Raw genomic sequence first — 24,629 nt, forward strand, 5'->3', positions numbered from 1 at the left:
TTGCATTGCATTGCAACATTAGTAAAAAATGGGAGATACTGTACATATAACTAAAAGTTATTTCGTAGTAGTCGATGGTCTTTGAAATTGCATCATTTTAACACAAAAGTTAATAGGCATCTGTTTTGCTTATAAATCAAAACAAACGCCATCAAGGAAGGGCCCAACTAAGCAAGAAATAACAAATAATAAAAATCTGTCGGTGCGCCTGCGCGTACCTATCTGACTCTATGCGTTTTGAAATTACTTCGACTTCTTGGGAACTAAAAAACACACTGGAATCGTGTACATTATCATTTCAACATATACATTAAAATGTTATTATAAAGTAGTTATAAACTAAAAGCAAAATAGCGTGAAACCAGTCGGGTGGCCAGCAACGCCTATTACATGTCGCAAGGGGATCATTAAGTACATCCGCTATAAGACGCAAACAGGACATTATATTATCGGATAAATCAGCATTTTTCGAATTTAAACTATAATTTAATATGATAAGACATTATCCCGATCCTTTATATGAACCGTTGATGGACTGCGAAGTCATTTAAAAGATAAATAGTTGTAATTGGAAGTGTATCAGTACATAGTATAAAACAAAGTCGCTTCCCGCGTCTATGTATGTATGCTTAGATCTTTAAAACTACACAACGGATTTTGATGGGGCTTTTTTTAATAGATAAAGTGATTCAAGAGAAAGGTTTATATGTATAATAACATTTATTACACTACTCCGAAATTAACGCGTGCGAAGCCGGGGCATAGGCTAGTTGACTATAGTTGGAGTTTCTTCTAATGCAAAGAGGAATAACATATATAAGGAAGCAAGTAAGCTTGAAGGTCTATTCTTCACCACCCAAAGACACTCACCTTGGAGAGCCTGATCTCTAATAATTCTCATTTCGATAGATCTGTTACATCACGTTTAAAGATATTGGGTTCAGACATTTACGTTTTTTATTTAATCTTTCACTGCTTCCTCCCGTGGCAAAATACTGTGTTCTTTACACAGCCCAGAACACAACGTTTAACATAATTAACAATTAACATTCGAGTCACGCTGCGCAATATACCCAGTTCACAAGGGAAGTAGCGTTTAATTTAATTTCGCATTAAATCGTTTCGTTTGCACAGTTGGTATTTTTTTTATTGAATTATAATATCCATGCTCGTTAAATAGAGAAAATAAAACGATTTGATAAAACATTTTGATAAAAATCCCATGTATGCATAATTTACAAAACTTTTTTGAACTCTACACGGGAAGTAGTAGTTAGTTTTAATTTTAAATCACAAATAAGCATATATCCTGAACACTATATAGTACATCGTGCAGTTTCAGGCATTATAAGACACAAAAGAGAGAGTTATGGTTTATCGTAGCGTTATCTCATGTAGTCCCCTTAAGAGACTCGCATCACACAAAAATTACAGTATTAATTGTTTGAATATGTTTAAGTGTTTGTAGATGTAATAATTGTAATATATTTACAACAGATGTTACATACAACAATGAAGAAATACAATATCACTCATGAAGGATACAAAGAAACAAACGTGCATTTACAAAATCACAAAACACATCACAGAACAAATAGAATGACCATAGTAAATTTAAATTTCCACATAAAATAAAATATTTACACTTCACCATTCAAATACAAGGAAAATAGCGTCTATTTTAAAAATACACCTACCTACGCAGAAATATAGACTTGGACAATGAAGCATGATCATGAAAGTCTGGAAGGACAAACGGATATTTTCCGTGTTATATTCAGCCGATTTAGGAAAATAGATCGTGCTGTTAAATCATACATTTTAATAATATATAATAATAGTTTAAAAAGCTAAAAAACACGCTTTTATCATATTTTGCAAATTGAAAAATGGAATAATTTTATCAAATTAGTGTTTTGTCATCGGTCCTCAATAAATCTACAAAGTTTGAACGAAATCTGGCCGTTTAAAGTGGGTCAAAATCGCGCCCAAAGAAGTCGGTTACAAACAAACATACAGGTGAAGCTAATAAAAAGCGTGTAATAATAAAGTAAAGAGCAATCGGGTTGAAGAAATATGCCTTGGGGATATTGCGGGACAACAAAGAAAGTTCGTAACAAAGCAGGAATTGTTTTCAGGTAACAAAAATAATCAGGAAATCCCAACAACTCGATATAACGCACCGGAACAATTTGTATTTGCCTTACACATAGGTAGTTAAATTATACCAAACGCCACACTGTTCAGTGTACAATTTTCGAAGACATAGAAAACAAACGAAAATCTGTTTTTGTATGAAGTCACAAAACATGTATCAAGTAATAAAACATACAAAGATATAGGCAATACATATGTGATTAATATTAAGAATATATTAATACATATGTGATTATAATTATCTCGTTCTATACTTTGCCCAGCACATTTGATAAGTCGCTACATTAATTCTATATTAAATCTCAACATAAACAAGCCTCTTTATAGGTTAAGAAATGAGTTCTAAGGTGAATTAGATTCGCGATAAGTGGCACTCAACACAGATTCGCGATAAGAAGAACGCTTCCACCACACAACACTGAATAAGTATTGCCAGTTGTGTTTTCCACTAAATTGGGTTTTAAGGTTATTTCATATAAACGTAATAAACTAGCCTTATTAATATTATCAACGGAAAAGTGCTTTCGTTTGTTTGTTGTCGTTTTACATTGCAACGACGCGATTTTAGGAAAAGATTTTTGTGTAATTTGTTATCTCCTTTTTATCTTTTATACGCTCGTAATAGAAATGCAATAATATCTTATTTGATATCGCCTTTTCACATTTCATTGAACCTCCTATTATTGTAACTTTTCTCATATTATACATCACACAAATAATAAAAGTGTACGGAAAATTTAAAAATCTATCTATCATTTCTTAACGACAATTTAACTTCGTAGGAAATAATACTCCGTGGCAACTCACAATTAACCCGAGCCACTACACAGGTCTAATTTTTTCGTGCTAATTTTGATAGATAACTGACGAAAACTCATACTCCGCATTCGCATTCACCTCACAGGCCTCAAAAGTCCCGCATCCAATATCCAGAAAGTTTGCCGCCTTATGCTAATAATATATTCCTAGCCTCCTTGGTACAGTGGTTAACTAGAGAGCGTAGAACTGAGTCATGTTCGATTCCCGCTGGAACCTCACAAAAAATAGTGTCTCGGTCTGGTAGGACACAGTCGACCTATCACCAACTGGACCATAAAGAAAATCGATCAGAAAAACAGGTCTATATCATCTGCCCCGTACCCCATCCCGGAGACACGGGACTGCACTTAATATATTCCTGAAAATTGACATCTGGCAACTCCAATGTTTTCAAACACTAGGACATGCGTCAGCGCGATAAACTCCTGACACTATAGCCTATAGGGCTCTAGGCGAATGACGTAGTGAACTAATTGTTATTGTTGTTGGAAGTTTTGCTTGGTTACCACTTGTTATCTAGGACGATAACGTGATAGTGCAATTATATAATATCTTGTGTGTGTATTGTGTTCGATAATCTATGCACGTGCTGTAATAATTCAATCGATGGGTGTATGAACGAGTAATTTATTATTATTCTACTTAGTATCAAAAATGCCAGTTGCGTAATTACAATAGTGAGCTAAAAAATGGAGTAGATATACAGAAAGTCCACGTGGAGTAGTAGCATGCAGCTGAGTTTCGTTCGGCGAGTGACGGAGGCGGAGGCTTATTCACGTTGCAATCCTTTTCTTATCCTTTATATCTTAAAAGCGAACAAAGCATTTGCAGCGGCCCTATCTCTGCAATTGTTAATGAGCGGTGGTAATCGCTTACCATCAGGCGATACACCAACTCAGTTGCCCCATATTACTAAAAAAAAAATCCCCCACTCAAAACAGTATAAAAATTCTACTTTTTCTTTCCTTAAATGGAAGAGTATCATAGTCTTATTGCATTCTAATTCGCATTGCTTAAAGCGTGTTTTCGATTCGCGACAAAAACAACTGGATTTCGTGTTTTTCAATCATAATGACTTTAGCGGACTATTAAAGAATCACCACGGTTATTATATAAATACCGGTGCTTAATGTGTTATAATAGTGTTACTATAAGAAGTCTAGTTGAATTATATTGTAATGTGTGACTTAGAAATAATACCGTACGGTCTTTTGCAAACGTGAACACCAGTGCAAAGTACAAATGATGTTAACACTTTATATCATTATGATAATATCGATAAAGATATGGACCGGATCTAGACTGTACCTAAGTACATTTAAAATTAATTAAAAAACTTGTTAGTATATCTGTGATATTGAAAATCATAGCATATCTTCTAATATATAAAACTACTCTTCCGCCCGTAGCTTCACCCGAGTAAACAAAGCAAATTCCTATGGGAATGAGGTGTTTGACACAAAAATCGTATCAGAAAATCGCTACGTTCGCGTTGGACCGTAAAAGGAAGACAAACAAACAAAAACGTCGCGGTGTTTGTTACATAATTACTGCAAAACGGCTGGACCGATTTTTATAAAGTTTATGTGCATGTCGGGTTGGTTTGAGAATCGGCCAGCCGCTATTTTTCATACACCTACATGAAAAGTGTAACAATCATAAGTAATGATAGGAAACTTTACAGATCACAAACATAACATCCACGTTGTAACATATAATTAGTCCTCAGCAATTAATTATTAATTAATAGATATATAACACATTACATTGACGTCAATACGTCGCTTTTACTTTCGCAATAACAAATTATTTATCGGTCAAGGGATTATAGTCTTTGTTTGCAATTTTGTATCAAAAATACAAAATAATACAAAACTACAAACAAAGCTATCGAAAAAAATTGTTTGCTTCATCATGTGGAAAAAGGGCATCAATATGTCTTAACAAATACCCGTTCAATTTTTTTAGACACAACCACAATATAAATACAACCTAACAGGTAACAAAAGATATCCTACTAATATTATAAATGCGAAAGTTTGTAAGGATGTGTCTGTGTTTGTTGCTCTTTCACGCAAAAACTAGTGAACCGATTGCAATGAAATTTGGTACAGCTGGAATTACATATAGGCAACTTTTTATTCTGATATTCCTACGGGATACGGACTTGCGTGGGTGAAACCGCGGAGCGCAGCTAGTATACTTATCATACTAATATTATAATCGCGGAAGTTAATGCAGATGAATGGTTTGATGGATATTTGTTACATTTTCATGCAATTACAACCTGATCGCATTTTAATTATCTTTTGCACAGACCGTAGATTACTAGTAGTACGCCCCAGCATCGCCCGTGGTAAACATATAGTACTTAGGGATCGCGTACATATCCAACGGAGGAATGTTCACAACCGGCTGTATAGTTCCTGAGATAAGCCAAACAAATGAACTGTTCAGCTTTATTAGTTAGTACACATATAGATATACTAAGAAGCTACTTTATGCCGAGTGCCGCGCGAGTAAAGCCAATGAAAGACTAACTTTCCGACAGCGGCACGGCTTGTCCCTAATAAAAAATGAATCGAAGTAAAAATTTATTTACAACACAACAACAATGTGAACGGAAGTATTCCGCATTTGTCACAAAGACCACGAGATCATCAACAAATTTGTCCGATAAGGAGCTATTTATAATTACACACGTGCACGTTGTTTACATGTGAAAATCGGGTGCATGTGCACTCAGAATGCACCAACATTTACTTTAATTGATCCGAGCGGTCGCGATAGCCTGTTTCGAGTCTTGCAACGTAATAAAATTTACGTACCTAAAATGCAAACTCGAAAAATTCATAAAACAAAACTTAAACGACTTGACTATTTTTTTTAATTATTTAGATATATCGCTTACTTTATCATGGCAAAAATGTACTTGTAGTAAGTAAGTAGTAGCTTTAAAAAATATACCTACCAAAGCAAAAAATAGATATATCAGAAACATCAGCAAACCAAACAAAATTTTCGGATTAGCTGTCTAATTCAGGATATTTCAAATAGTACTTTTTTATCGTTATCTAATATATAAAATTCTCGTGTCACAGTTTTCGTTGCCAGACTCCTCCGAAACGGCTGGACCGATTCTTATGAAATTTAGTGTGCATATTGGGTATGTGTGAGAATCGGCCAACATCTATTTTTCATACCTCTAAAGGATAAGAGTAAGGCAGAACAGCGTTTGCCGGGTCAGCTAGTAATATTTAATTTTTCATATACATCAAGATTCAAATACACATAACATAAAATGACATGTAAAAATTACACGTTTTCCACGCCCCCTAGCGCATGTCACCGGCCAGCGTTTTGCGAATTTTGCAACACGTCGGATGTGAGTTATTACGCTGCATGCGTGTGTCGCAAACCGACCGCGCTTGCACAATAAATTTGACAATCAACAAGTAGAAGCATCCATATATACCGCGCACGACCATACATAACTGTGGATGTGTTGATAATATATAGAATATTTTGAAAATAATGAATGTTAATCGTAAAAAAATTGCCATCTTCGGACATATCCATACTTTTTATCAGTTCAACTGTACTTTTTGGTTGGTCACCTCATAACTTTTTACAGGGAGAACCAATTTTTATGATTCAATTTTACTTGAAAGCTGGTGCCTATTTGTAACAATTTGAAGGTGGTTCTGTGTTTTGTAAAAAATAATTCTTATGATTTGATTTGATTTATTTTAATAAGACACAAGATAGTTAAAATATTAGCATGTTAATTCTTTTAATAAGTGTAAATGTAAATCAAGTTTATTTTTTGTTTTATCTGGCATCATATGTACAGTTTTCTTTCATATGGCAGCGCAAGCATCTAAACACTCATCAGGTAACTGCAGCCATAAATGCTTGTAACACTGCCAATTAAACAGCCGCTTTGCGGGCGTTATAGTTATACAATATACGCTTTTTATATGCATACTTTATGATTGCAACTGTTTTAAAACTTGAGTTATTTGAGATGTTTATATATTTCATAATTATTGCATGTTGATGGTATGAATTGACATGATTTTGTACAATTAAGCATGATAACAAATTACATAATAGCTAATTGTAATTTGCCTAACAATTCTTGTAGTTTTGGTTATTATTTACTTTTAATTGAATAGCAGCAGATATTACCAATTTAAATGGATACAATTATGTGCATTCTAGGTTCTATGATTATGATATCTTTGGCACTGTAATTGCACAATGGACAAGGATCTCAAGTTACAGTTAAGGTTTCATTAGTTAGTTAGCAAATACAACCTTACCAGAGAAGGATACTTTATCAATTTGGGGAATTCACAGATGGTATATTAAGATTATGTTATCCACCAGAATCTATATGTAGCTGAGGCATATAGATTCTGGATCATATCTCATGAGTTTTGTCTCATACTAAATAAACTACTTATTTCATTGTTTAAATGTAAGAATGTAAAAAAAGTCATGTTCGGTACACTACTGATGGCTCAGGAATTACTGAATTCAAATCTAAATTCAAAATGAATGGATTTAAATGATTTTTGGTTTGTTGAATACCACTTGGTAAAAATGAATCTCAGAAAGTATATGCTATACTTATGACTCAGAATAATAAACTTAATGAATTCTGAGAACTTTGAATAACAGTATATGTTCTGTTTAACTTAATAGACAAACAAAAAACATTTACGAAATGATAAATAAACAACCGACACAAAACAAAATAATCTTACCTTTCCCTGTTTTGCAATAAGTGTTTTATCCTCGAACGATGCACTACTTTATACACAACTCAATAGACTTTCATAGTTTTTAGAAACAATCAATTCTTAAAAAAGAAATAAATAAAATGAATTTGACACCTTAACCTTTAATTTTTGAATTTTGGCGTATTTGCGGATTAATTGCATTTTTTCTGTAGTTTATAGAAGTAAGATATTCTCTATGTAATGAGACAAGAAGCAATAGTGTAGAAATAATTTGTTCAGAAAACTAGTATTTCCCCTATCTATATTTTTTATATTAAAACTGCATAAAAATTTCAAACAATCACAACAATGGGCATTCAAAAAATATGATATGCGAACTATGGATTTAATAAATTATTAACCAATTATTTGTTATTAAACAGTGACAGTTGACAGTCATTGTCAAACATGTAGAATGAGATCATCAGCCAAAATTTACTGTCAAAGTCAGATTGTCAAGAGAAAATCCAAATAAAACTAAACAATACATATTTATATTATATTATTAAAAAAATAAATAAATAACAAATTCAGTCACCATGGGCTTGTTCGGCAAATCACCAGACAGAAATCCTAAAGAAATGGTATACATTTTGAATATGAGACATAAGTTGTTACAATACAATGTACTAATGTAATCTAATAATTATTATTTTAGGTAAACGAATGGTCTCATAAATTAAGAAAAGAAGGCTATAATTTAGATAGACAAATACGAGGTAAATAATTCAAAAAAAGTCCGTGTTTGCCGCACTCTTCATTACAGTGTTTACAAAATATTTCTGTTTTAGCTATTCAACGAGAAGAGGAGAAAATAAAACGATCTCTTAAGGAAGCTGCTTCCAAAAACGATAAACAAGTGTGTACAATATTGGCGAAAGAAATCATAAGATCAAGGAAAGCTGTTAGTAAAATATACACAAGTAAGGCACACCTAAATTCTGTACAAATGCAAATGAAGAACCAATTGGGTGAGTCAGATTATTATCCCTTATACCTTTTATATATTCTTTATTTGAATATAGATAGTTCTTTAATGTAAGTTCTTACCACAAAGTACTCACCATTATTTCAGAAAAAGTGAGTTTTATAGCACAGTCTAATATATATAAAAGTCTCATAGTGTTCTCGTGTCTGCTATATGTACATTATATTCAAAAACAATCGTTTTTTTCATACATTTTAAGAGGGTTTAATTTATTTTCAGCAACATTAAGAGTGGCTGGGTCCTTACAGAAATCAACTGAGGTGAGATAATTTTGTTCAAATAAAAATTGTTTTTCTGCCACAAGTTTACAGTAACATGTTAACAACAGTATTTATTTAGTAGGATACAGGTAGTTTGGTAAATTTCCACTTCTAAAGACATACTGATTTCTTGATGTTAAACTTTTTAACTTTATTTTAACTATTTTATTTATGATAAGTTAAAAATGGTTCATAAATTTTAGGTGATGCAAGCAATGCAAGCATTACTCCGACTACCAGAGATCGCTCACACCATGCAGGAGCTGAGCAAAGAGATGATGAAGGCGGGCATCATTGAGGAGATGCTGGACGAGACCATGTCCAGTGTAGAAGATGAAGAGGAAATGGAGGAAGCTGCGCAGAGCGAAGTTGATAAGGTATACTGGGAAATACTTATTGTAATTTTCTTTTATGTTACTTCAGAAGAAATTAAACATAATCAGAATGAAAATGTTTGTAATAGATATAAAAAAATGTTAGATAAAAAAAATATTGTTATTTGATATTTGGTCATGTATGTATAACTTCACCTTTCAAAACCATGTCAAGTACAATAATCAGTTGGGGTTAATGATGTGAGTGATGAGTAACCTTATTGTTTTAACCTTTACATTTGTTGCTGAAAAGTGTAGAACTTATTTAAAAATTATAAACATTTGTCTAAATAATTTAACAAAATGCAATAATATAATTTCAACAACCTGATCTGATAATGCACCAAAGCATAGCTATTATGTGTACTAAACTCCTGTCATCAGATTCATTTTAATCTACTAATTATTATGACACGGTCATTAACTAAATTTTATTCATCACAGGTGCTATGGGAGCTCACACAAGGCAAGCTGGGCGAAGCACCAGCGCCCCCCACAGCCGTTGGAGCTCCGTCCACAAGCCAAGAGACACAGGAGCCTGATGAGAGTGAATTAGATGAAATGCAGTCACGGTTGCAAGCTTTGCGATCTTAGGTATTATCACTCATATAAAGAGTGTGAACTTATACATGTAAAGCCTTTAAATTAAATTCTTATATGATCGATCGAACCCGCGTTTTTTGCCAAACCGTAGCAAAAAAACGCTGGTTTGAATCCCGCCTCGTGATCAATTTTTTTATAATCTTTTAAAATTTCTCTTTTATGAAGCATTTCAATGCTATAAAGACTAAAAATTAAAAGAACATGGTTTACTAAAGATCTTAATCTGTCTAATTCTGTAAATTATAATATGATTGTATATCCTTTACACAATTATACAATTATATCAATGATATAATTGCTTTTATTTAACATATTTTATAACCATAATGAAAAAAAAACTCCACAAGATACTTGTTTGTGCATAGTCTGTAAACATTTATTTTTTTTACTAAAGTTATGTTTTTTTCTTCTAGATTCTGAATCGTCGAGTTATGGAAACGCCTTTAATACTGTTATACTTATAACTTACTATAAGAGAGAATGTTGTATCGAGTCACGTTGTTGTGCGTTAAATATTTATTTCGTACTCTAATACACGTTGTGAAATTACTTAAATTTCAATACTTGTTTAAAGAAAATAGTGAAGTTTTTTCAGTATTCTTATGATTGCTTGCTTACATGTATTAAAAAAAGTACTCCCTGTTTTAATATCTTTTACTGCATCTATTAGGTTCAGATTACAAGCTATTACGAATTAATTTTAATTAAAAAAATAAAGTATTTATATATTTTTGATTGTGATAATTGTTTACAAAATAAAACTGCTATTAACATTGACGTTTTTACTAGACTTTTCTATTGTGTATATCGTTCTTTCTATATATTTTTATTTTATAAGTATTGTGTGTATTTGCTTGAAAGGAAACTGCCTATTACTAATATATAATAATAATACTTAGACTAACACTAAGTCTAAGAATAGCATAATATGGGGCATCGTATTTTAATTTAATATATATCTCTTACGCTCTAAGGTCGAAAATGCAAACAAAAAAGTTGCTCAAACACGTCGTGGTCACACTAAAGATCCACATAGCGAATTTCGTGTTATGGCTCTAATAAAACTCAATGCGTTGGCATTAAAAAAGCCAGGACGCGTTTTGAACATGATTTCGTTTACTGACACGACGGACACGCTTACTATTCAAAACAATTTAAAATTCGTACAAAAAGTCGCTTATGGCACCCGCCGGCCGCGTGTTCGCTCTATGAGCGATTATGTCTATGGGTATAACATACACGAGAAAAAATAAAACATATTCAATAGAAATATATTTAATAATACTCATAATATCGCTTATAGACAAAATATCAAGTAAACTACATATCACAGTTGGTTACAACATTTTGGAGGACAAATCTAATTCGAGTTGAATGTCTTGAATGGATTCCTTCTTGAGGAGCGGTTTTCTATCGTTCTCTTTTATCTTCTTGGGATTCTTTTTCTTCGTGGCTCTGAAAACATAAGATATAAATTGTCAGTTCTTAGGTATAATTCTACTAGGTTTATTTAAAATCGTTGTTATATCTCTTAAAAACTGTGGTGGTTTAGTTAATGCTTCGATATTACATATAAAAGTCGATGGTTCGAGGCTTAACCAGTCGAAATATTTTTTTAGTTTATCTACACAGTATATAATTATTGCTTCATTCTATGACATTAACCAACTTTTTTTCTAACATATGCATTTTGTGTGAAAATATTCTTATGATGGTAATAATGATGATTTCGATGATGATATTGGTTTTTTAGACTATCTGATGTAAAACGGTCTTTACCGCCTATAAATACTGGCAACCATGTTGTACCTGGCATTGCCAGCATTTTATTTAATATGGTGTTGAATATGATAATGATGATCATAATTATGATGACGAGTTCGGCGAAGTGATTCGGCGAGCGTTGATGATGTTAAGTATGATCATAATTATGATGATCATAACTATGATGGTCATATTTATGACGACGAGTTGGGATCGCGCTCACCGGTTGCGCACGCCGTCGGGCAGGTCCATCATGCGCAGGATGAGCGCCTGGTCGGAGGAGTCGAGCGGCGCGACGGAGATGTCGCGCACGGCGCGGAACTTGCCGCAGTTGTTCAGGTGCTCGTTCTCCAGCCGGAAGTAGTTCCATATGAACCGTCTGGATCGAGTGTTTTCGTTCGTTTAGATATACTTTTACCATACAGTGTGCAGAAAGCACTGAATTCGAATGGAGATACTAGATTTTTGTTAAATCATCGTTGCTTTTGTTCGTTTGGATATGGTAATATGCGTTCAGAAAGAACCGTCTAATTCGAATGTACGTCTTTCGTTCATTCTATATAGTTATTTATTCATTTACTGGTAATACAACAGCGTTACAGATTAACAACGCAAAAACTACTGAACCAATTGCAATGAAATTTGGTATGTATGTACATGGACATCTAGAATAATACATACGCAACTTTTTATCCTGATATTCCTGACAGGGGATACAGACAAACGGCTGAAATCGCGTGACGCAGCTAGAAATTCATAATTCCTAATTTTAAAAACTACATATTACACCTTTTTTATCCTCTTATTGTTAAATGTATCATTATAATGTTTTTAAACTATTGTCTTTTAATATTGTAAAATGTTGTGCATGAAAAAAGAGAGATCTACCATGACTTGATATTTCCAAGTATGTGTGTGTATACTCTATATCAGAAATTGATATATTTATTAAAACGTATATTAAACTGAAAAGAAATAATAAATAAAAGATTCTACAAAAGAAACAAACTACAAAAGGCAGTATACTATTTCGCATATGCACGAGTTGAAAAAAAAAATTGTTTTTATACCATATTAGCTTTTACCTGCGACTTCGCACGCATTAATTCGGAGTAGTTTAATAGATATTATACATATAAACTTTCCTCTCTAATCACTTCATCTATTAAAAAAAAACCATCAAAATCCGCTGAGTAGTTTTAATGATTAAGGGCCATACATAGGGCCATATGGACCGAGAAAGTGACTTTATTTTATACTATGTAGTGATATAATACATATTTTAATATGTACATTATAATAAATTCTCTTCATCTCTCACCTGAATACTTCCAGAGGAGCCAGCACAGAGACCACGGTCTCATTGCTGACTATATTGTTATCGGTTAAGTAGAACGCCGGCGCCCATATGAAACGCAACACCAAGTCTTCTACGATCGCAAAATAGTAGAACTGGAATCAAATAATATTCATCCTCATCAACCCACACATGTTCCCACTGCTGGGACACAGGTCTCCTATGAGGGTTCAGGTCATAATTGGTTTTTATACATGCCGGTTTCCTCACGATGTTTTCCTTCACTGTTTTAAGCAGTAGTGATGTTATCCACATGCGCAGATAAATTGAAAAATCAATTTATTTCCTGCACGCTCGCCCGGTCTCGAACCCTAACTTATCCATTTTGAAGTCCGAGGTTCTCACCACTGAGCCACCACAACTTTTATATTCACAATATTCATAAATAACCATTTTTTTTTACCAGAATAATCTGAAAGGCGTTTAATTTGTCACAAATTAAATCAAATTTAAATGGTACCATACGGAAGGCACCAGTACTTAAATAAAAAAGTATCATCAAAATCGTTTCATCCAATCAAAGTGTAAAGTCCAATTATGGACCTCCTACTTTTTTAAAGACGGTTTATAATATGAAATAATTGAAAATTTCAAACGTAAATCGCTCTTATTATTATAAGAATAATTATTTTATATCAACAGCAATCTTTCAAATGAACTAAAAACTTTACTGTGTATTATATATGGGGATACGATCCGGCAAGTATCCCCCCTCCCTCCCACACTCACCCCCACGCTGTACACGATCTCCTCCCTCAGCAGGCTGTTCTCGGCCTGCAGGCCGGCGGTGAACAGCCCCCAGTCCATCTTGACGTCCCACGTGTACGTGTAGCACGAGGACACGAACTGGCACCCGAGCCACGCGTACAGGAACGGATTGTCGTACGGGTTCTCGTAGTCCGCTGTTGGTTTAGGGATTTATTCGGACTCTTTGGGGATAATAACACATGGGGGGACATAACGTTATATAGCGGATAATACCACATAGCGTTTTATACTTTGGTGTACATAACTTCTGTTTTTGTGTAATGAAGAAAGAAATAATGTTGGAAAGGGTATTGTTTATAACATAAGAACAGATCATTCCCGAGATTTATATCTTTACTTCGTTACTTGATAGAAAGAAGTAATTATTTATCTGAGAAATAGAAAAAAAACACTATTTTCAACCTAAACCGCATTCAAATTGTCCCTGTAAATTGTTGTTTGGTTTTTCTTATATTCCGATATAAGGAAACCCTAATACTTTATCATTATTTTTCTCCTCCCCCCCCCCCTTCTGATATAAGGAAACCATTATTTTTCTCACCCCCTTTATATATCATACTCACCCTTATACATAGTTCGCATAGTGGAGAACAGCACCACGAAGAACGTGGTGGAATACTTCCCGGCGTTCACGAGATGCGGGAACGCCTCCTTGCTGTCTCTATAACGGCGGAGGCATTGCCAGAACCGGGTCCAGGCCGGGATTATGTTGACTATGGCCCGGGATATCAGGAACCATTTCGTCGATTCGAAAGCATCTGGAGGGTGAATATTTATCTTAACTACTTAGAGCTTACCACATAGAGAACGAGATAGAGTAAGAGAAAGAGAGAACGACACTAATCCTACAAATATTAGAAACGTGAAAGTCTGCGAGGATAGATGTGTGTTTGGTACTCTTTTTACACTTAAAAACATTGAACGGATTTTGCAGTGAAGTAGCTTATGTACCAGAATAACACATTAGCTATAAAAACACCTGATTTCGCCCGCGGGTTCGTTCGCGGATTTAAAGTTAAAAGTTTTTATTCAAATATCCTTGTTAAAAGATTTGTTTTCTGCGCTATCAGATGCAAATGCTCATAATGATTTAATTACTGCTCCGTTTGAACAGTATTTGCTTATTAACAGATTTAAATCAAGATATATTATACGTTTTTGATTTGATATATATGAATTTGACATATTATATGATTGTGAAAATGAGATTTAATATGAAATGAGTGTTTGTTTGAATAACAATAAAAATGAGTTTATTTATAACTAGCTTTTGCCCGCGACTTCGCACGCGTTAAATTTGGAGTACTTAAATAGATTTTATTATAAACCTTTCTCATTAATGACTATATACAACTTCATTAAAATCCGTTGCATAGTTCAAAAGATTTAAGCATACATAAGGGACATAGGGACAAAGAAAGTGACTTTGTTTTTCTAACTATGTAGTGATGAAAGTACCAAAATCAATAACTCCCTTACCATTAACAATAAACCAATCAGCACCGGCCACATAAAACGCGACCAAGTAGTGGAAATCAAGGAAGGCATAGACAAAAGAGTTCCACTGGTCGGCCAGCCAGAAGTCCGCGAACAGCACCGGCATGAACGGAGCCGCTAAAATACGACCCTGCAAGTTAATTGACAATTCATTGACCGACTTCGACGAAGGGTGAGTGTTACGTAGTTGTTGTTGTTATATGTGTGTGGCATCTATTCTGCTTATTTAAAATAATGTAAAATTTCTATGTAATTTTTTTATTTAATTGCTATTGTGTTTTTAAATATAGTAGTGAATTAATATATTTTTAAGTATTTAAGTTTCATATATACTATTTTTTATTTTTATATGACAATTTTATAATATCAAAAAAGAAACTTATAACAAAATATACTTCAGTTTTTATTATTTAACATCTAAAACGAATCACATAAGTAAAATAAAATGAAACTCACACATATCCTCAAGAACCAGAACCGCGCCTCATGCCGGAACACCCTGAAGGGGTTCATGAGGAAGGCCAGCATGATCAGCACCAGCGCGAGCGGATTCACAAACGGCGGTATACTCAAACTGGCGCTGTATATAAAACTCAGTATACTCAGGGCCCAAACGACCCCGAAAATGGCCGCCAGCTCCATCAAGTGCTGTTCGGAGAGATGGTTTCTGGGGTCCAGTTCGAAGATCAGCACGTGGTTGACGCCGGAGCTGCGCCAGCCGTACACGTTGATGCCGATGAGGAATATGAACTCGACCAATAGGAACGGGCCGCGGTACAACCGGAAGGCCGTTTTGAAATTTTCCGTCGCCGCGTCGTGGAATAGCGCTGAAATTTGAATTTTCAACGAGTGAAAACAGAATTTTCAATCCACGTTCCCAAAAACGAGGGAGGTCTACGGTTCGACTGTATATTTTTTTTAATCTTGTAACTCCGTGAGTTTGAACCGATTGACGTGATTCTTTTTGTTTGACACCGAATTGCTGTCTTTTGGTCCCATTTTAGACTACTTGTTATATATTCCCCAGGAATGTCAGTAACAATAATTGTAGAAAACTATACTCCTATGCGACGTATATTATGAAGGCTTTTTAATGTTGAAACAAATTTTGTTGATTTGGTAAATTTCTATATAATGTTTACCTACTTATGTATATTTCTTATTGCAAATAAATATACAAATAACTTTTAGGGTATTCTTTATTATTCTAACGAGCTATTAAACGCTTATAAATTGAAGAAAATCAATTATTGCTGTGTGTGGCTTTTTATGTGATTATTTTGAGATTTGCGTAGTAAAGCAAAAAATAAGGGATACTAGAATAAAAATAAACTATGCTTTTCGAACGTTCCATATAATCTATCCCCGTGGATTCGACGTTATTCTTGTAGTTAAAAATTATATCTAAAACTGTTATTTAAAAATGCATGTCGTTAATACTTTTACACCAGAATTTTACTGTATAAGTAACCCCCTAAATCTATCAAATACAAATATCCTAACATAACCAACTAAAGTAATAGATAAAAGCACTAAGCAAATTGATCTTAATCATAAAACCAACACGCAATTGCAGCGTATATTCAATGCAAAACAGAACAAACATTTAAATTTAAACACTGATGAAATTCTATTTAATCTGTACCGTCCCCGGTTAAACTAACGGTGCATAGATAAGAAATAGTTTGTGGCACAATTTATAATCTATGCGCATTACGTCATACGAAACTGTGATGACATCTTTATTTATTGCTTTATTGTTGTAATATACGATATAATAATTTAATATGTTTAAAAATCATAAAACAAAATATAAGACGGAGTTGTGTTAACTCTGTAGTTAGTAAACAAAATTTTAGGGGCGTAAAATAAAATGAAATAGTACAAAGTTTTGTAAATGTATAACGAACTGAGATCTGTATAGTTTTAATTTTTTGGGACGACAATCGAGCCCTTGTAAATAAATACTATATAGACAGCACTAAAATTATCTACGTAAGATAACTATCTTTATAACATCGTAGATCGTAACATATATACATTTATATTAATATACTATTCTATTATATATGAAAGAACTTAACCGACATTCTAATTAAAAGACTACAAAGCTACACAAATGTATTTTTTTTTAAATGAATAATTTTTTAAACGACAATTGGCGCAAACTTTTCTAACGTTGCAATTAACATAAAATCTCTCTCATTTAGTCAGTAAGAAAGAGCCTTAACAATAGATAAAAAGCCGTGTATTTATTTACTCACCAGATAACACAACCGTGATAGACAGAACTATGAACGATCCAGAAAATAGACCGACTTTGAACGTCGTCCAAGGACTCTGTTGCTCTCCTAGCGGTGGGACGCGAAGTTTTTTCATTGCTTTCTGTCTGTCTCCGCCTTAAACGGGAAAATTGTTTAACGTATTATAAAAATTCATATGTTTAATTATTAGATGGTGTTATTTATTGACTTGGGACAGATGGGACTGCTTTTGGATGAGATCAGACGAAGTATCGTTAAGTATATATATTTTTATTTATTTATTTATTTATTTGATGTTTTTAATAAATAAATAAAAATATAATTAAGTAATAGGATAGAAAGCTTGAAAACGCATATGTGCCTTAATTGTCTTTTTTGATAAAGCATCTTAATAGAAGATAAACCCAACAAAGACCATTGGATTATTTTGGGGATTTATTTACATTATTTATTTCATACTCGATTCGCACGATTAATAATTCTGTCAAATTTATAATTTAAAGGTAGTTAGTGTAAGTCAACTGCAATACAATTTAACATTACGAAATTTTTAAAAGTCAAAAAACTTACAAAACTGGATAGAACGAGATAAATAATATAGTTATCGCATCTAATCCGTTAATAAGAAAGCTTTGATTTCTGTCTCGATTAATATTAGATAAGGATTTTGCTTGTTTGAACTTCGAAATAATCTTTTACCTTCCAGATCATTGGTAACGGTCGCTTCAGTATCGCTGATCAATCGGTCTATATCTTTATTTGTATAAAAGTGCGATGTTTCAACATGCTCCGCCCGCCATTGGGCGCCATTACTCACGTTTAATAACTGTTGGGAAAGAATAAAAAAATAGAAGGAATTATTTAAAATCTTAAATATATAAAGATTGAATAAAATTAAGTTTTTTAATTGAAAACTTTTAATCAATTTTATCATCTAAGTATGTTTTTATTCGTTACATTTAAAAATTGCTGTATTAAGCAAATTTTATAGCAATTCAACTTTTACGAAGATTCAAAAACGATTTACAAGCAAATTACAGGTATAAATATGTATAAGGTTTCCTTAGGTTCTGTTTATTCATAAATAAAATAAACTACAACAAACCTTATCATGTTTCTTCAATATCTTCCTAAATCCTGTATAATTTAAATTCTGATAATTTTGTAACAATATTAAACTAAGGTAAAATTCACTAAACGCCAACTTCAATTCCTGTACTTTCCGTCTCGGGATCGACTTTTTGCTGTCGCCCCCACTCTTAGGTTTTATCGTGTCGAATCTTGATTTTAATTCGCTTTGTAACGTTGCATACTTTCTGGTAGCCTCTGCTAACTTTTCTACAATCAGAATGCAAAGTATTAAACATTATTCGGAAGTTGTGTTCTATTATGCAACAGGAATTTTAAATTCTATAAAAGTCAATTAGATCCATGCTACTTGATCTCTTAATTGACGGAAGAAACATCCGACTTTAACAATATTTGTCATCAACGCTGCGCTACCATAAATCGTGGAGTGATGCTATTTAGGCAAATCAATTTAAACGAGTATTTCCTGAAATAAACCTTGTCGAAAAAACCAACATTTTACCCATTTAACTATCTGATTAAGTTATTACATAAGCTCCATAATTAGTTATTACATTAGCTCCACAAATACTAACTACGTGAGTATATAATAAAACTAACAAAAAGACACCAGCAAACCGAAACAAATTTGTCCTAATTGCAATTTCTAAACACTATGACGAGTTAATTTTTTCATGTTTTTGGCAGCTAGCATTGTTTTTTATATAAGAATTTTCCTCGTATTTTTAGGACGAAAAACATTGAAGTTCGCCTAGCAATGTAATTATGTATTTATGTATGAGTAGAAGTTACTTCGTTCACGGGATTCGAACCCGTTTGATAAAGTTGAAAGAGCATTAGAATGCTATGATGACACTAAAAATTAAATAAGAATCACTTCATTATTTTTCATTCAATATTTTTGTATTCCCTATTTTTTATTTATTTGTTTAACTATTCAACCAATATTTTACTACAGCAAAGAAATAGTTGGGACAAGTAAAAAAAAAAAAAAATGCGTAATCACTGGCACACTCTCAGCTGTAACTATTTTGCTAGGTTAAATGCCTGCTAGAGTCAACAAAATATAACTGTTACAAATGCATTGTGGTGGGCACGACATAACTTTCCATAGATAACAGAAAACACATATTTGTTATTCACTTATTGTTCGAATAATATTACTAGTAAAGTACAAAAACTTTTTGAGTTTTTCACTGTTCATCTGTCCCTGCTCAGCATCAACAACTTAAATGTATGTAGCCAGTAATGGCTACATTATTTTCGTATAATGTCTAAAACTTTAACATCAACTATGAAAATCACTATGACAATTTTCCTTATTGTTAAAATATTAATTTTTATACATTTCGTAAATTTGAGACTGAACTTAAAACAAGACGTACCTGAATAAAACGTATTAATCTTCTTCAACTCTTCATCGCAGTAATGAAAGAAAGTTTCATCAAAATTAGCAAAGTGCCTTGAAAGCACTTCAGGTTCTACATTCTCTGCCGAAGGAGCCTCTTCTACGGCGGTGTATAACATCGCCTTCATTTCCTATAATATAAGGGTTTAAATTTCTTCAATCAAATATCCTATTAATATTATAAATGCGAAAGTTTGTATGGATGTATGGATGTATGGATGTTTGTTACTCTTTCACGTAAAAACTACTTAACCAATTGCAATGAAATTTGGTACGTAGACAGCTGGATAACTGGAATAACATATAGGCAACTTTTTATCCCGATAATCCTACAGGATACGGACTTACGCGGGTGAAACCGCGGGGCGCAGCTAGTTATATATAAAAAACAATGGTATTGTTTAAAAAAAGATAATTTAATAGGGGTCGTTTAGACAATAGCCTATGAAAAAAAGGCGAAGATTTAATCTGTTAGCAGCGATGTAACCAAACAACTTCATCCTGTTCTGACTTCGCAATGATTTCAATAGTATAAAAATAAGGCACAGTAAAATTTAATATACTGTTGATTATAAACAATCGTGTGAGATTGTGATCTCGTGATGTAGAATATAACCTATTGTTATTTAGAATCTTATGGCGTCGTAACTCGCAAATAATTTTAAAATTTTTAATTACTTTATATAACATAATTAAAAAACGAAGGGACATCTCTTTCTTTATGTGCCTTTCTTTGCTCTTTCCATAGTTTGGTCCAGTAGTTGTTGATATTAGTACATTCAAACTGTCTAATGAATGAAGTCTTCATATATATAATTTTTTTATTTATATATCTTTATAAATCTGAGTTGGTTTAAAAAGCTAGTGTAATAGATAAAACTTTATTACCAACATTTTCTATTTAACCAATACTCCAAAAATAGAAGATATTCTCAATCCAAAGCCAACGGGATTTTATCAAAAGTACAAGAAGATATGAAATTTGATAAGTATATTTTATTTCTGCTCAGTTGCTTTGTTCAAATTATATTTGCAGTTAAGAAAAATTTATAATCAATCTAATATATTCTTCACACCTAAGCCACTCAACCAATGTAAACAAAACTTAGTATATAGATAGTTTGAAAACCGAGAAAGGAATAGATCATAGGACATATGACAGCAAATTATACTAGTAAATCCACAGGATTTTCTTTTTATTTGACTACATGGCAGATGCCCTGGGTGAAAAGCTAGCGGTATTTGAAGAGTGCTGGATCTAATGTAAGATTGAATAATCTGATAATGTTAACACAATGCATATGTGAATGTAATAGATATATTTTCTCATCTCACTGTAACATTTCGTTGTGGTTTATGTGACACTATCAACGAGTCTAAAATTTCTTTCATTCTGGATTTTTGCTTGAATATTAATAATCTTCAGGTGTAAATCTCTTATCTGTACCCTTGTATTACTAATATTATAAATACAAACTTGTTTTTTTTTTGTTGTTCTTTTATTTAACAACAGAGTAAGTTTTTTTATGTTTTTGAAGAGTGATATAGACTATTTTTAGTCCTTTGCCTTTGTGGGCAAAGGTACAGGAGATCACTAGTTCATTATAAATATCATCTATGTTCTTATACTGTTTGCAACACATTCTTTACAAGAAAGTGCATGTATCTGTCAAGTAAATCAAATTTACACTAAAAAAATGACAAACAAGTTAAATTAATTTCCTTTTAATCTCCATATTTTTAATAAATTTTAAATTTTATTGAAAAAACATCATGCAAAATGTCTATGAATGAAGAAATTAAATAAATTTATTCATACAATCTCATCCAGTTAGAAGTTATAGCACCTGGATTATACAAATAACTCAATAGATAAGGTTTATGATAATGTTATTATATTTTAGTATCAAGTACAAATACCTACATTCTCATTTAGGTAAAATATAGGTTTGATAACATCGATTTTGTATAAAGGGCATGTGACTAATAGTTATCTGTACTAACAATAACAACATAATACAATTGGTTATTAAACATTTCTAATAAGTAAGAAAATAGCCTTAATTTATATTAGAAGCGAAACAATTCAAGATAAAGGTCGTCACAGAAATATTTATTCTCGACCATTTATTTATTTATTACCTTATCAAAATATATAAACTCACGTTCTTAAACTTTTTTTAATGAAACACTCACCTCATAGTTTATATACTGTTTCCGCCATTCGGGCGTAATATGTGCGCTTAAATGTTCAGCGAATTTCATTTTTTAGGATCTTTGATACGTCTTTACTGTATGAAACACTGAAAACCACTGTAAGCGTAACGAAAACTACGTGCAATAGGTATACACTATGTTACTTTGTAAATAATATAACACAGTTGACTTAATCTACATACTACGACTATAGCATAATGGAATGATTTATTTACAGGATTCTATTCAATATTTTCACAGTAAAATCACTTTAAATTTTAAAAAGACGTTCAGCTTTTTCATATCGTAATTCGTAACAATGATGAATGATGGACATTTGACAAATTGACATTTAAAATTTTACGAAAAAGTGCAAACTTCAATTTGATAGAGCAGCTGCTCATTGGATAAAAATCTATCACTGTCAATGTCTTACGTTTCATTTTACTTTTGTTTATATTGCTATTAAAAATGAAACCACACCAAAATACCATTGGAATCCTTCAAAAGATAAATGTGTTTATGAGGATAGATAAAGTAGACGATGACAGTGTGGATCCCTATGTATGCTTAAATCTTTACAACTAAGAAACGGATTTTAATGGGGTTTTTTAAATAAATAGAGTGAAGAGGAAGACAAAAACATTAAAGAGGAGGGTTTGTGTGCACTTATATATGTTAAACTACTCCGAATTTAACGAGTACGAAACCGCGGGCAAAACATAGTATAAACTACATATTTTTTATGGTAACTTTTTAATAAAGCTAGTGCAGCTACTCATTTGTTTACACAGGATAAATATTAAACAGGATAAGATAAGGGTAGATAACATATTAAGTTAGTTTTTATTGCATCAAAATGATGGATATTATCTAAGAATTGGGCATAACAGCATAGAAAATGTAAATAAAAAAAAGTCAAAGCAAACTTAAGTTTTATTTGAATCAAGGTTTTCCTTTTCATCCTTACTTTCAACCAATAGTGCTCTATTAATATTGTCTGGTATAACTCTTGCAACTTTTCTATGTTCCCTAACTAGTGTTTTGGGACACTGCATTTCAGACCAACTTATTGGTACCATGCTGACTCCTTGCGGTGAACCTTCCGCTGTTGCTATGACAACTCCTAGCTCATTCTCGGCAGTTGATAGATGATACCAGTGTATTTCTGTCATAGGTAACTGGATTTTGGATGTAAGAAATTTAAATTATTGTAATAAAAATGTTTCCATGTAAAATAGAACAATATTTAAAAATAAAATTGAGATTAAAGACAGAAGAAAGACTTGAAAAATATCAATATTAAAACTTCAAACTTAAACAATTAAGAGTGAAATTTTACATACTTATTGATCTTTTTATTCATTATTTCAAGCAATTATAATGCCATTGAAAATTCTGAGAATCTGTCTGATTTAATGGGATGATGAATGAATATAAATATAAATATTGAATATAAATATTAAAAGGATACAACTCTAGCTAATATCACATCACCTGGCCGAAAACATTTATATGGATCAATCCTGTCTCTGTCTATCACTCTTATGTCTTCTTTCTTCAAGATACCCTTATAAGGCCTCACCAAAACTGATGGCCCTACACACAATATAAGGCACTGTACTAACCGAGAGTTCACTACTGTAACTTTAGCTGTTACTACATCTCCAGTTTTTGGTAGCACACTGGGGGTTTTTGGACTCTCAACCGATATCACTGTAGCCTGAAAAAGCATTTATGTCATAAAACATTTCCAACTAACAATGGTATTAATATCTAATATATTGCACCTTCGTATTTTCATCTTCCTGCATTTTTAACACTCCTGCCAAAGATGCATATATATATCCTTTGAGTTCATATGTTCCAGCACCTGGGATATTGTCCTTATTTGATACACTTAATCTCATCCCAGGGATACATATTTTACCAATTTCTTTAACTTTTTCGGCGTTCATGTTTATTTTTTAAATTAAGTATACAATCAAATTTAAAAGTCTTGTGACACACAATTAAACGCTTTCCTATATATTGATATACCTACGAAAGAATGACAGTAATCGAAAATACAAATAATTAAATTTCCAGATTTACGCATGGGTATAAAGGTACATAACCAATAAAATAAATATTAAATACACCAAAATACAGATGTAAGATGCATCTTTCAGACATTGTCAACTGTCATCAGTCATGCCAATAATACTCCAGTATATAAGTGTATGATGTATGAAATGCTAGTCAATATTCAGATAGATATGATAGAGAATATTCAGATATGAGGATATGTTAATATAA

At 32.5% G+C, this 24,629-nt stretch overlaps 3 protein-coding genes across 3 annotated transcripts; 1 reads left to right on the top strand and 2 right to left on the bottom strand.

Moving 5' to 3' along the window:
• Nucleotides 1-8,187: 8,187 nt before the first annotated feature.
• Nucleotides 8,188-10,686, top strand: LOC119837817 (charged multivesicular body protein 3). The gene is made up of 7 exons (XM_038363588.1): nt 8,188-8,347; nt 8,422-8,482; nt 8,555-8,734; nt 8,971-9,011; nt 9,215-9,388; nt 9,830-9,979; nt 10,402-10,686. Exons 1-6 carry the CDS (start codon nt 8,303-8,305, stop codon nt 9,977-9,979), a joined length of 651 nt encoding a protein of 216 aa, XP_038219516.1. The 5' UTR covers nt 8,188-8,302; the 3' UTR covers nt 10,402-10,686.
• Nucleotides 10,687-11,250: 564 nt separating this feature from the next.
• Nucleotides 11,251-22,660, bottom strand: LOC119837816 (xenotropic and polytropic retrovirus receptor 1). Its single transcript, XM_038363587.1, has 12 exons — nt 22,332-22,660; nt 20,113-20,266; nt 18,744-18,976; nt 18,338-18,464; nt 17,639-17,773; nt 15,831-16,201; nt 15,357-15,504; nt 14,441-14,635; nt 13,839-14,011; nt 13,074-13,204; nt 11,976-12,131; nt 11,251-11,443 (listed from the first exon to the last, which is right to left on the bottom strand). Exons 1-12 carry the CDS (start codon nt 22,398-22,400, stop codon nt 11,326-11,328), a joined length of 2,010 nt encoding a protein of 669 aa, XP_038219515.1. The 5' UTR covers nt 22,401-22,660; the 3' UTR covers nt 11,251-11,325.
• Nucleotides 22,661-23,249: 589 nt separating this feature from the next.
• Nucleotides 23,250-24,470, bottom strand: LOC119837786 (exosome complex component CSL4). Its single transcript, XM_038363541.1, has 3 exons — nt 24,122-24,470; nt 23,806-24,054; nt 23,250-23,512 (listed from the first exon to the last, which is right to left on the bottom strand). The coding sequence occupies exons 1-3, from the start codon at nt 24,287-24,289 to the stop codon at nt 23,261-23,263; spliced, it is 669 nt and encodes a 222-aa protein (XP_038219469.1). The 5' UTR covers nt 24,290-24,470; the 3' UTR covers nt 23,250-23,260.
• Nucleotides 24,471-24,629: the final 159 nt, after the last annotated feature.

This window comes from Zerene cesonia, chromosome 29 (genome assembly GCF_012273895.1).
Source record: "Zerene cesonia ecotype Mississippi chromosome 29, Zerene_cesonia_1.1, whole genome shotgun sequence".
Classification (NCBI taxonomy): Eukaryota; Metazoa; Arthropoda; class Insecta; order Lepidoptera; family Pieridae; genus Zerene; species Zerene cesonia.

What these genes read in the sequence shown, in the direction of transcription:
- LOC119837817 (XM_038363588.1), top strand. Translation starts at nt 8,303, where the DNA reads ATGGGCTTGTTCGGCAAATCACCAGACAGAAATCCTAAAGAAATG. An exon ending in GCAAATGAAGAACCAATTGG is followed by an intron (nt 8,735 to 8,970) that starts GTGAGTCAGATT and finishes ATTTATTTTCAG; the next exon opens with CAACATTAAGAGTGGCTGGG. An exon ending in CGCAGAGCGAAGTTGATAAG is followed by an intron (nt 9,389 to 9,829) that starts GTATACTGGGAA and finishes TATTCATCACAG; the next exon opens with GTGCTATGGGAGCTCACACA.
- LOC119837816 (XM_038363587.1), bottom strand. Translation starts at nt 22,400, where the DNA reads ATGAAATTCGCTGAACATTTAAGCGCACATATTACGCCCGAATGGCGG. An exon ending in TATTGAAGAAACATGATAAG is followed by an intron (nt 18,465 to 18,743) that starts GTTTGTTGTAGT and finishes CTTTCCCAACAG; the next exon opens with TTATTAAACGTGAGTAATGG. An exon ending in TCTGGTTCTTGAGGATATGT is followed by an intron (nt 15,505 to 15,830) that starts GTGAGTTTCATT and finishes ATTAACTTGCAG; the next exon opens with GGTCGTATTTTAGCGGCTCC.
- LOC119837786 (XM_038363541.1), bottom strand. Translation starts at nt 24,289, where the DNA reads ATGAACGCCGAAAAAGTTAAAGAAATTGGTAAAATATGTATCCCTGGG. An exon ending in AGGAAGATGAAAATACGAAG is followed by an intron (nt 24,055 to 24,121) that starts GTGCAATATATT and finishes ATGCTTTTTCAG; the next exon opens with GCTACAGTGATATCGGTTGA. An exon ending in ATGTGATATTAGCTAGAGTT is followed by an intron (nt 23,513 to 23,805) that starts GTATCCTTTTAA and finishes TCCAAAATCCAG; the next exon opens with TTACCTATGACAGAAATACA.